At 33.9% G+C, this 12,440-nt stretch overlaps 1 protein-coding gene across 1 annotated transcript in view; it reads right to left on the bottom strand.

The window, feature by feature from the left end:
* Positions 1-12,440, bottom strand: part of LOC132565151 (Na(+)/citrate cotransporter-like) — a 29,586-nt gene that overhangs the window by 6,264 nt on the left and 10,882 nt on the right. Inside the window, exons 3-8 of the mRNA XM_060229763.1 lie at positions 10,037-10,152; positions 8,543-8,688; positions 5,260-5,362; positions 2,801-2,932; positions 1,149-1,280; positions 739-822 (exon numbers count right to left, since the gene is read on the bottom strand). Coding sequence (XP_060085746.1) covers positions 739-822; positions 1,149-1,280; positions 2,801-2,932; positions 5,260-5,362; positions 8,543-8,688; positions 10,037-10,152 — 713 coding nt within the window. The remainder of the gene's footprint in view (positions 1-738; positions 823-1,148; positions 1,281-2,800; positions 2,933-5,259; positions 5,363-8,542; positions 8,689-10,036; positions 10,153-12,440) is intronic.

The raw sequence follows: 12,440 nt of genomic DNA, 5'->3' as shown, positions 1-12,440 counted from the left end.
GTTCAACATCTTCTCAGTAGCTTTGAATTTCTGTTAAATGCACTTATCATTCCATTTAACTTTAGTAGAGCATCCTGGTTATTTGGTTTCTTAACACAAAATTTAAATCGTAAAACTGATAATGACATACTAATTGTTTTTAAACATTATATATATAAAATGCGCTGTTTCCATAACTCTCTTAATATAAACGCCTTAATAAACACTATCATAAAATACTATAATGTACAAAGATTTATAGCAATTAGCAAGGGAGATAACTCTAAGGAAAAATTTGACAAATATTGGAAAAAATGGGAAAAAATTTATAAAACCTTTCTGTACATGTTCCCCAGCTTTGATTAAATAGCCGACTTCAGTTAACCCTATACTTATCCCATATTATATTAACTGTTATCAATCCCTCCTCTCTCTATCTCCCCAACCTACCCCCACCCCCACCCCACCCTCGCTATCCCCCCCGTGCTATCTCCCACCCTTCACCCCCCACGCTCTCTCACACATAAGTCACAACATAAATGTTTACAATTGTTTGTAAACGTTTTCTATATATGCTATATGTGAATAACAAGAGGTCAACAAATTTTGCCATAATTTGAAAATTTATGATGGGCAATATAATGTTATGTGTTTGTGATGATCAATCTGAATAAAAGCTATAAGTTACAAAATAACAAAAAAACAAAAAATGCCTGATGAACCCCATTTTGACGACTTATACACAATAACTGGTCATACTTGATATGTCCTAGTTTGTTGTACTCCCGTCGCACGACTGCCTTCATTACAGCCTGTCTGGCCCTGTTTGTTGCCTTACAGCACCTTCAAGTAACATAGATGATAAAGTTATAAATGCCGTTGCGAAGCAGGAGAGCTCTGATGTTATATTTGTTTCTCAGTAGATAAACCATCTTTTATTGATTTGTTAAACAGTGTAATGCATAAGGTAATGTTATCGAGAAATGTTTTGCTGGAATTACAGGGCTTCAGCTTTCAGAATTACCATTTAATTCCTTAGATACAATTCTACCTCTTCTATTTTCAGCGATGAAATATTCTAAAAAGATCAATTTGACAGTAGTATGTTTATTATTATCCTTTGACCTGAAAATTAGAAATAAATAAACGCTGATACACAAGAAACGCACCCACATCTAATGAAGACAAGTTGTAGCCAGAACCACGTGACAAAAACTATGATCAGTGATAAAGGAAATGCAAACCCCATCCAGTTAGCATAGGTTATGCCGGCATCAGCTGCCCCATAGTCCTGGAAAAGTCTGAAAACAAATGGCACAAAAAGAAAATAAGAGTACTAAAGGGTTTGTACAGAAAAGCATCAATAAAAAGGACGTTTTTCAATATATTATTAATTAGATAGAGCCAAATATTGCGTAGAGATTTACATCAACCTTCTTGTTTCGTTATTCAAAAGACTCTTAAGTATGTGAATCCTTGGAGGCGTATGAAGGAAACACGAGCCTAAATCATCGCCAAATGATCATTTGAGGATGGGCATTTACATCAAACGTCATTCACTTACGTATCTTTTTTTATTATTGTTATTGAATGATTTCAAACGATGGTCAAATACATGTACATATTATCAGTATTCATGTTATTGTGTATTAAGTATAAATAAGTTCGTGTTGTTTCTTAGGTATGTTTAAACTGTTTTTAATGTTCTGTAAAAACTGAGCATAATTTCGCACACAAAAGAAATTTTGTGTTGCATTTATTGAAATAAATAAATGTATGTGTAAGCATACACTCCAATTTCAAAAAACTGTCCAATTTGTAATTGCATAAGAAATATCCAATCATGTCAGAAGGTCTATACAAGTGTCAATCTGAATGTACTAGTCAGCCTGTATCAACATATGTATCCCTACACATTTTATCTGCGTATGTTTCATTTTCATCACTGCAAAACAGATATTCTCCACACATCAAAAGTTCTGTATTTACTTGTATACACTGGTCATTCTGTCCCTGTACTAACTTGTATCCCTACACATTATAATTTTTCTGTGTATACTGATCAATCTGTCCCTGTCAAAATATACCATATGTTACCATATGTCAGAAATTCTGTATCTATTGGTCAGACTGATCTCTGTCATAACAGAAATACCCCAACACAACAGAGGTTCTGTTCACAGTGGTCAAGCTGTCCCTCTGTAGAGAGATATACCCTCACACATTGGAAAGTCTGTATTCATTGGTCAATTTATCCCTGTCCTAACAGTAATAAGAGATGTGTTCCAACTCAGTTCTGTATGTACTTGTCACTATGTACCTATAATGATAGATTTGTCCCTACACATTTCTGTATAGAAGTTCTGCATATACTTGTCAGTTTTTCTCTGTTACAGCAGAAATTTCCCGAAACATCGTAATTTAATTGTCTGAAATACGTATTAGTTCCTGAACATCTGATCTAATTAGAGTATCTGTATACATCGGTTGACCGTCCCTGTAATGACAGACATTTCCCTACGAATTAGTCTCTCTGTATATACTTGTCAATCCTGGATAATTCCTTATAATCAGAAGTTCTGAATAAACGTGTCAATCTGTCCTGATAATCACGGATTTTACCTAACATATCATGAATTATTTTTGTATACACTGGTCATATGAGCAATATTTTCAAACACAGCAGATGCTCTGATACACTGATTAATATGTAAAATGTCTTCACAAATTTGATGTAGTTACTTGTCAATCTTTCCTGGTAATAACAGATGTATTATGTCACCACACATCTTCAGATATACCGTACATTACATGCACTTACTGGTCAGCTTGTCCCTGAAGTACCAAGTTAGGTGGAGTGCCGGTTAGTGTGGCCATCCCGCCGGCATTTGCAGCGTAGGCAACACTCAATGTGAATCCTTTATTCAAACGAATATTCTCTTGACGGGTTTTGCTAGGAAATAACGAATTTTGAGTTATTGTTAGCATTCAACGGAATAAACTAAAGCATGTTGATATATCTAATTATCGCTTTTCTTGCAAATGCATAAATGGGATATAGTTACGAAACATAAGAATATTTGAAAAAAGACTGTCTTGTTTATATATTTATCAAATGATATTCTTTGGATAAAGCTATGTCATCTTTCTGCGTATTACAAGTGTAATTTAGCTGGGTTTGAAGTCACTCTTGGTAATGAAATGACGTCACACATTTACAGATTACTTTGTGACGTAACAATGGAGATCATAGAAATGCAGCAGACATGAGTTCAACTTTGACGTAGAAATGTTCGTAAATGTTTGAAAAATCGATCAAGTGATGAAAATGATCTGAAATTCGTTTCTGTTTCCGTGTATTTTCTTTCATAATGACACTTCTACTTTTCTAATATATATTTGTGACGAAACGTGCTGTTGGTTTATCCTGGTTGTTCCCCTGGTAAATGTCCGCTTTCTTATTAACAAATAAGTACGGAAAACAGAAACCTAAAAATTTGTGAGAGTAAATGACAGCCTGAAGCTTTGGGCACAGTCCGTTTGACTGAGAAGGCCAAATATATCATCGTCTAGATATTTCATCCTTAGACTGAAGAAAATATGTTGATACACTTATAATGATTCCATTTATATTTACATTCGTGCAATGAACAATTTTACACAATGAGCATGACAGAAAAACAACTAGGAAACAAATTGATATCTTTCATAAATTCAAATATATCCTTGCTAGACGTAAATCGACAAAAAAAAAAAAAAAAAAATACAAAAATCCTCACTTTTTCCGGTGTTAGAATATTGGTGTAAACTTTGCTATTGATCTATCATTGACGCAAAACCCTCCCTATACAAGCAGACACTCTGTTTACACTAAAACAAGATGAGAGCCTGAATCCCAATTACATGTTGTTACTTTAAACTCTTCTCTACACAATCCTCATAATGGAAAAAAAAACCAATAAATTGTCTTATAACAGATAACGATAATATAAGTAATCCTTATTCCCCTTTGCAATTAGACAGTGGAATAAAAAAAAAAAAAAAAAACAGGCACAGACTATCAGATTCATTTTTCTAAAATTTCATCTTTAAACGGTAAACGAAAAAAAAAAAAAATTACACGCAGGACCAAGAGATCATCCTAATACATTAAACAAAATAATCCTTAGAATTTACCTTGTTACTGATCAACATTGTTACTGTGATTTTCCTAACGAGAATACCTAACACTTTTTAACTGTAATTCTTATTCCGTGAATTATGCCGTCCTCCCTCAAAATCTACCCCTTTTTGGAGATGCAAATTTCATTGTATCAGGCAAAATCAATCATAGGTTTATTGATGATTCTTCCACTAACTCTCTTGGAATTCAACACTCCATCAACATACACACTAATGCACACCAATACTCTCTTACGCACTCCCACACTCTCGCATAATCATACTTTCTCTGGCAACTCAAACTCTCTTAGGCGCACCCTCTCTCTCTCGCAAACCCACACTCTCGTTCCAACACCCACTCTCTCACCCACACACTCTAATAATACGTCTTTAAACCGCAAAATAACAACATTTATGATTGTTGTTTCTCGACACCGATTACCGAAAGAAAGGGAATTGATATTAATATATGCTGGTTACAATATTTCCACTGTTATATTCTAATGAACATAGATTGATAAAAATACGTCTTGAATGGACATTGGATAATAACTATTAAAACGAATTCATATAGTATTACTTTATTTATAAACTGGTGCCATGTCTGTTCCCTATTTTCATGAAAAATTTCAAAATAAAAACATATCTGAAATTACTAGGTCTTACAGATTGGCTGTGGTACCAGTATATTTGCGTACTTACACAATTCATTCAACCACAAAGAAGCATCTTGCAACATAAAAACAGAAATTATGTCAGTATCAATTTAAAGTGATTAACAGTATATTCTGCTAGCCATTTTGATCAAACTCAAGTGATCCGAGATAATTTAATAACATTCAAGATAAATGACATATTTATGTAACATTTGTTAAAGTGTGGTAAATGCATACAGCTTGGATTAGAATCTATATTTCGAGAAGTAAACCTACAATGTCCCTGTGTGGCGAGTGCCTTTTATTTAGTCAAGATCTACTAAAACCCAAACTCTCTCTTTCAAGCAGACCCCCAATCTGTCACGCCCATCCACACCCTGTGTTACCCACGCAATCTCTCGACATATGTTTAAATAAATCGAAATTTAGATTGAATTATATGCCTCAGGTCAATTTTCCTTACCTTTTGTCGCGTGTATACCATTGTGAAGGGTCCGATTTCGAATTCCCTGCTTCATCTTCTGTCAATTGAATATCTTGCACATCCATTGTACTGTCTTTTTCTGCTGAAACATTTTTGTGTATGATTATCCGACTTACAATATCTAAACACATTTCATTGATCTCGGAGGTAAGAAATATATATTCCTCACGAGAATCTTATTTTGTTTATGTCAGCAGCATGGATACATACATGAACACTCGATAATCACTGTTTACGTACTACTTAGTACATAACATTAATATAAACTGTTTTAACGTCATTTTTATGTAATGAAATGACGTCACAAACTCATATATTGCATTGTGACGTAAAAAGAGAGACGGTATGGCGTAGAGCTGAAACTAGTTCAAGTTTACCTAGTGATTTTTTTCATGAAATCTACAATGAGTTTCCATTTGTTTTATTCTAAACTATTTTATTGGTTTCAAAAATAGCATATCAAATGGAAACTCAACTACGAGTTCATACGTATATGTTAAAAAGATACCATGAAGCAAACTGCATGTGTATACCGATACAAATTATCAAGGAGACAAGAAAGGACTATCTCGATCGCGGAATACACATTAGTTAGGTTATGAATTAAACTGCATCAAAGTTAAAAACCAAAGTTACTGAATCCAAATTGGTAAAAATCAGCATCACATACCAGACATGTACGTCCAGTAAACCTTACATTGACATTCTTTTAAAATCATTCACCGATGAAAATTTTCAATCATAAAATTTGGTGCTAATGTAGTACAACTCTCTAGCTAGAATTAGTCTTTTCTTGAAGTCACTTTGTACTTTACTCAACCGCCTCCTCGGCTTCAAAATTTAGTTCTAGACGGACGAAACATCTGTATGATGCAGTTCAGTTCATTCAAAATAATATATACTGAATCATTTTGCTTAACTTATCATTTACGTGTTTTCACTTCGTTGACAAAGGTATGCCCTTAGACCAGTAACTTCCGAGTCGTTTAGAAGATTTCATCTAGTGCACGGCATAGCATTTTAAATCAAATTCAGAGACGAACAGAGAACATATGCCTTTTGGAATTCAAAAGTTTCGAAGTTTTCCTTCAGAGTATATTTTTATCTCTCTTGATAGGTCAGGATAATAATGTGTTTGTTGAGAAAGGCAAGAATGGAATTTTTTCAGACAAAAATGTTTCTATGAGTATAATAATATTTTCGCACCTTCGACAGGCATACTTTTGAAAACAGAAGGATTTTGGTGAGAGAGGCGAGAACAACGCGAACATTGAAGAAAAAAGAGAGCGCGACAATTGAAAATAAGAATTATTGGTGAATAATTGGTCATATTGAACTTTAATATAGTCTTTAACAGGAAGATGTCATGAATTGTTTCTCATGATCATGACTAAAGGAAAATGTTATCGACTAATTCTACAGTGATCTCTGCTGAGAACTTTATAGAGAATGTGTTATAAGCTGTTTCTCTTTACTAGGACCTTTATAAGGAAGATGTCACCTATTGTTTTCCGGGTATTACAACTTAGGCCGTAATAGAGAAATTGTCATCACTTGTTTATCACGGATATTTACTAAGACAATATGTTGTATATCATTGATATTTACAAGGACACCAGTTGTTTATCATTGATATTTACTAGGACAATCAGTTATTTATCATTGATATTTACTGGGACATTCAGTTGTTTACCATTGGTATTTACTGGGACGTTCAGTTGTTTATCATGGATATTTACTAGGACAATCAGTTATTTATCATTGATATTTACTAGGACAATCAGTTATTTATCATTGATATTTACTGGGACGTTCAATTGTTTATCATGGATATTTACCGGGACAATCAGTTTATTATCATAGATTTTTACTAGGACAACATGTTGTTTATCATTGGTAGATATTTACTAGGAGCATCCGTTGTTGATCAAAGACCTTTACTAGACCCTTATTGAAGAAGGTGTCACCCGTTGTTTAGATGTGTAAAGGATGGTTCACTTATACCATATGTTGTTTATTAGAGCTTTTTACTAAGACATTTATAGAGAAAGTAGTCTTCTCCCATCTGTTGTTTATAGTGGGTTTTTACTTTGGCATTTATAGGGAAGGTACACCATCTTGTATCATCCGTTGTTGATCAAGGATCTTTACTATGACCTGTAGAGCTTTAATGGAGAAGGTGCCACCCGTTGTATATCAGAGATCTTTTCTAAGACCATTGTTAATCAAGGATCTTAAATATGGCTTTTATTGGGAAGGCATACTTGTACCAGCCGTTTATCATCAGAAATCGTAACTAAGACATTTATAGGGAAGGTTCACTTGTTACGTCTGTTGTTTATTAAATATCTATACTAGAGGCGTAATGGCACCATACGCAATTTCTCGGGGGTTTATATCAGGCCCTTTATAGAGGTGTCATCCATTGTTTATTTGTTTGTTAACTAGGTTTTTACTTAGCCACCTGGTGATATCTGGTTCAAATTTAACTTCATTAAACAAAGTTAAATATGACCTGTTCAAGTTATATAAAGTAACAAATAGGATGGTTTCTTCATATCTGGACCTATATTATTATATCTAATAATCAAATTTATTATTTATCAAAATTGGTGTACCTTCCCTATAAATGCCATAGTAACAAATCCACTATAAACAACAGATGGGACAAGAATAAACAAATTTACTTTAAAACCCAACAGTATCTCTTTCGTGAATCAAACATATAAATGTTCAATTAAAAGACATATCAAGTGATCAATGTTATAGGGAATACATTTGTTATTGCTATATTTAGTTATAGAGGGTTCTGACTATTTTTAACTTATGATTTATTTATGTATAAAGGTGGATTTTATTAGTAGTACAACAGACTGATTGAATGAGCTAAATGGATTTGAATAAATGGATGGATCGATTGATTGATGGAGAGGTAATTCGGGTAAGTAAGCAGTTAAACTACAAAGTAACTAACAAAAAGAATGTCCAAGAAAAAATAACAAATTCTCTAACCTTTCCTCAAATCATTATGGAATGGTACGAATTCAATAATTATTAATAACCGTAATATTAGAGTTCAGAACAATGAGTTCCCGACGCCAATGCAGACAAAATAGAAGACAGTGCAGTACTTTATATACTTCTTGCAGTTATCTCGCTCGTCATGTTGTTTCATGAAGAATGATAGTTTGACTACTTCGAAATCAGTATCCTTCCTGTCACATCCGTTTGACATGACACACTAAAGCTTATCTACACCTACCTGATAAATTTGCTTCACTATTTGCTTCCAGTGCTAATGTCTGCTCGGAAACTGCGATCAAAATAGGGAGCATCATAGAAGTCGCTGCAGTGTTACTTATCCACATAGATAGGAACCACGTGGGTACCATCAGGCCCAACATCATTCTGGCAATATATATATATATATATCTGCAATATTGATTTTGATATCAATTACGTGTGAGCGTGTTAATTTACAAGGAAGCTACAGACGCGTTCAACAAGCTTACGTTTGATGCATTAAAATTTTCTGTTGAAATTATCGTTTTCGTAATAAATATAAGTTTACTGTAACGGATTAATGTTACCAGTTTACCAAAATAATTTCTCGTAATTAATGCATGTTAAAGAGAGACATCTATATAAATGTCAAATGTTCATTTGGCTACAAACGACCATTGTCAGTATTTATTACGGGTCCTGCGACCCATTCCGAGGTCCATATTCAGAATTAATGCATGACTCACACCTCTCACAATGGGAAATTGTTGGCAATAGATCACTTCCTATCATTGTCCACTGTAAAGCTAATCCCTTTTCATGGATAATCGTGTTATATGAGGGAATGTGATAGCATTTGCCATTTTACAACAAATACGCATTTTGATGCTAATGCCGTTGATTCAGTAGCGATTGGGGTAGAACGGTACCTATTGTGAAGAGATGTCCTACTTAACTAATGTTGCAAAATGGGCAAAACCGGAAGAAGCCATGGTGAAGCAGAAACTAGAGGATAGTCAGCATCGCATTTCTGTACCAAGTCCTCAGAAGTGTTCAAATATGCACAGAACTAGAGTCCTGAGTGACAAAAAATCATGCAATAACAACATGCTTCTCGCCTCTAACAAAGCCAAGGATATTGTAAGCCTCTATACCCTAACTGTTCATGATTTTCTGTATAATAGGTCTGTATCTGTCGCGGTACCAGGACGATGATGCATGTCCATCTCTAGTCGATGATTGTGTACGTAACAAATTTGAATAGATGCGATACATAGCTCATGTACTTGCTATGTCTCTCGAAACCGTTTTCTTCAAATAAAGGACATTTTATTGATTTCATGTGAGATAAAACGAAATTTTAATATTGAAAATATATCCAGTTTATTAAAACCATTTTTTCGTATTTTCAAAAAGTACGATCAGTAACAGTTTCGATCAAATGGTTAATTTTACAACAATACTATGAAAATGATACGGAAACATTATGATTAAATTGGAACAGAAAACGTATGTGGGTCTGAACGTACTGATATCTTGTTTCAGAATCGCCCTAATGTGGATGAAAAGTTAAATTGAAAAAGTCTCGCGATGCACAGATATTGATATTCTTAATTAATGTTTTCAATTAATACGAGGGGAAATTATCAAATGAAAATGGTTTAGATTGGAAGTTCACCAACATAATTTGGTCGTATAAGTGAAAACATCTACCCCCGAGAATGTTCTTGACACGGATACATTTACCACTCACGTATTCGGACTTGAGCCTAGACATTTTGCGATCCCCATGGCGATACGTCTGTGTAAATTGACCTCCTCCATAGCCACGCCGACTATCAGCCCGCCAAGAAACAACATACTTGTGTCCTCAAAACGTAAATTATTAGATAAATTTGAAAACATGCAAATACATGAAAAATCAAAGTACTGAAAGTACTGGTATGCTAAGACCATTAAAAAAATAAATAAAATAAAATAAAATAAAAAGCTTGCTATATATTGAAACCAACTATATGCAAGCAGTAAATCACTGCAGCCCATATAAAATGACCAGCAGATATCAGAAATAACAAGCATAGTAGTATTACTTATGTAATACATGTCCCAAGTAGGCTCCAAGATGCAATGATAGGGAAGTTGTCCATTTCGTTGGATACATTGTAGGGAATGTTAATCTTGGACACCATATTATCACTTTAAAGACTGCGTATCTTATCGGTTTAAGACCACTAGTTAGACCATCATGCAATTAACATGCTACATACAAATATTGGACAGCTTAATTTTCCAGATTGTTTGTAAATGACTGCATAAGAGTGCCAATTTTCTAAAACAAACATGACTTGTCACCATAACTTAAAACAGAAGATGCCTATTCTTCCGGAACACCTGTTTTTATTCTCCTTGTACTTTTTCAGGGAATCTTCAAGTAGATATTGTCTTTGTTTCAATTTAACACTTGTTTTGCTGGTTCTACAATTCTGTTGACATGTTTATATATTCTTTGTTCTCTAAAACTTGTCGTAAGATATTTATTCCTCTTGTATTATCATTTTTAACATCCTTACAGTGACCTTGAACCTTGAAATTTGCAAGATGTGAATATCTTTTAGGTTGTGAAATTTGATAGAAAAACGAGGGTAATGCAAAGGAAAACACCCCAATGCAACTATCCGTTTTTTGACTGTGACCTTGATCTTTGACATCTGACCCTGAATTTCTAAAGAAACCGACTTCTCCTCATAAGGGATACATGTTAAAATTTAATTAAGGTATACTAACTGTCTTGGTCTCAATGCGTTTACAAGGTAATCATATAGTACTTATGCAAGGACTGTGACCTCTACATTCAATCCTCAAAATCATTACTATATCCTCTCCACATTGAAACTGTAATCCAAATGATAACTAATACCCACAACAACCACAGCCTTAGTTATCTCCCCATGGTGACTTTTTGCACAGAAACATCCTCTGAAACACAGCGGCATGTGCGTATGTTCCCTAACATTCCTGCGAAGTTGTTGAAATTGGTCTACAGGTTTAGAAGTTGACCGACATGCCAAACCTGTCTATATTGACCAGTTGCCATGGTAATCAATATTTCGAGGGGAAAATGGTACATTACTGTAAAGTTTCATTGGAGTTGTCCAGACAAGATGTGTCTACAGACAGACAAACAGATGGATGGACAGATATACCCACCCTTTTGGTGGTATAAGAATGCACAAGAGTGTTTACAAATTCCATGTGGACAGACATCATGGAAAAATAATAATAATGATAATGATAAAAATAAAAACATGATAAAGATGCTTATATCTTGTTTTCTTTATTCAATATTCTTTCCATGCTTTGATCAGCAATGTAATCTTGTCATGTCAATATCCTAGTACAAGATTGCATACACAAAATTGTTGTAGGTAGACTTTTAAGATAAATAAAAAAAATACATGTCTAAGTTTAAATGAAGGTTTTAAACAGAAGTCGTATTATGTTCAGTATACAGTGATTTTTCTAGACAATTGTAAACTATAAACTCGGTATACAGCGATCTTTTCTACACATTTGTAAACAACAAACTCAGTATGCGGTTTTCTTTTCTACAAAACTTTTTTTTTTATATTGTGTACACTAAACACAGAAAAAAAAAGTCAACCTTTCTATGTACACTACAGACTCAGTATACAGTGATCCTTTCTACACAAACTTGGTATGACTAGTGAATCTTTCTACTCAAGTAAATTGAAGATTGTATACAAATTTACTACAAATGCAGTACACAATGATCTTTTCCACATTTTTTTAGTTTCCGCGATTTGTTGATTCTTCTTTTGTGATGGTAAATATATTGCCGCCTTTAGAGAGTACTGTGACCTTAAAAGGCAACATGGTTGTTAGCATCTCCTCAAGTGATTAATCATCTTCAACATCTAATTGGAGGTCGGAAAGAAGGACGTTTTTCTCCACCATAAGGTCCTCAAATCCATTGTTGGTCACAATGGCCAATTCCAAGTTAGAAGAATCAGTAGAGATACTTTCAACCATTCCAGATTTCTTTTCTTCAGGGACATCCACCTCCTGAAAGAGAGTAAGGGATATAAATAACTATATTTCTTTATTGCTATGATTATGTGCAAGAAATATACACTTCT

This window comes from Ylistrum balloti, unplaced genomic scaffold, assembly GCF_031769215.1.
Source record: "Ylistrum balloti isolate Yb309-2 unplaced genomic scaffold, AGI_CSIRO_Ybal_v1 Utg369696, whole genome shotgun sequence".
In the NCBI taxonomy this organism is placed as follows: Eukaryota; Metazoa; Mollusca; class Bivalvia; order Pectinida; family Pectinidae; genus Ylistrum; species Ylistrum balloti.
This window is presented reverse-complemented; position numbering and strand designations above follow the sequence as displayed.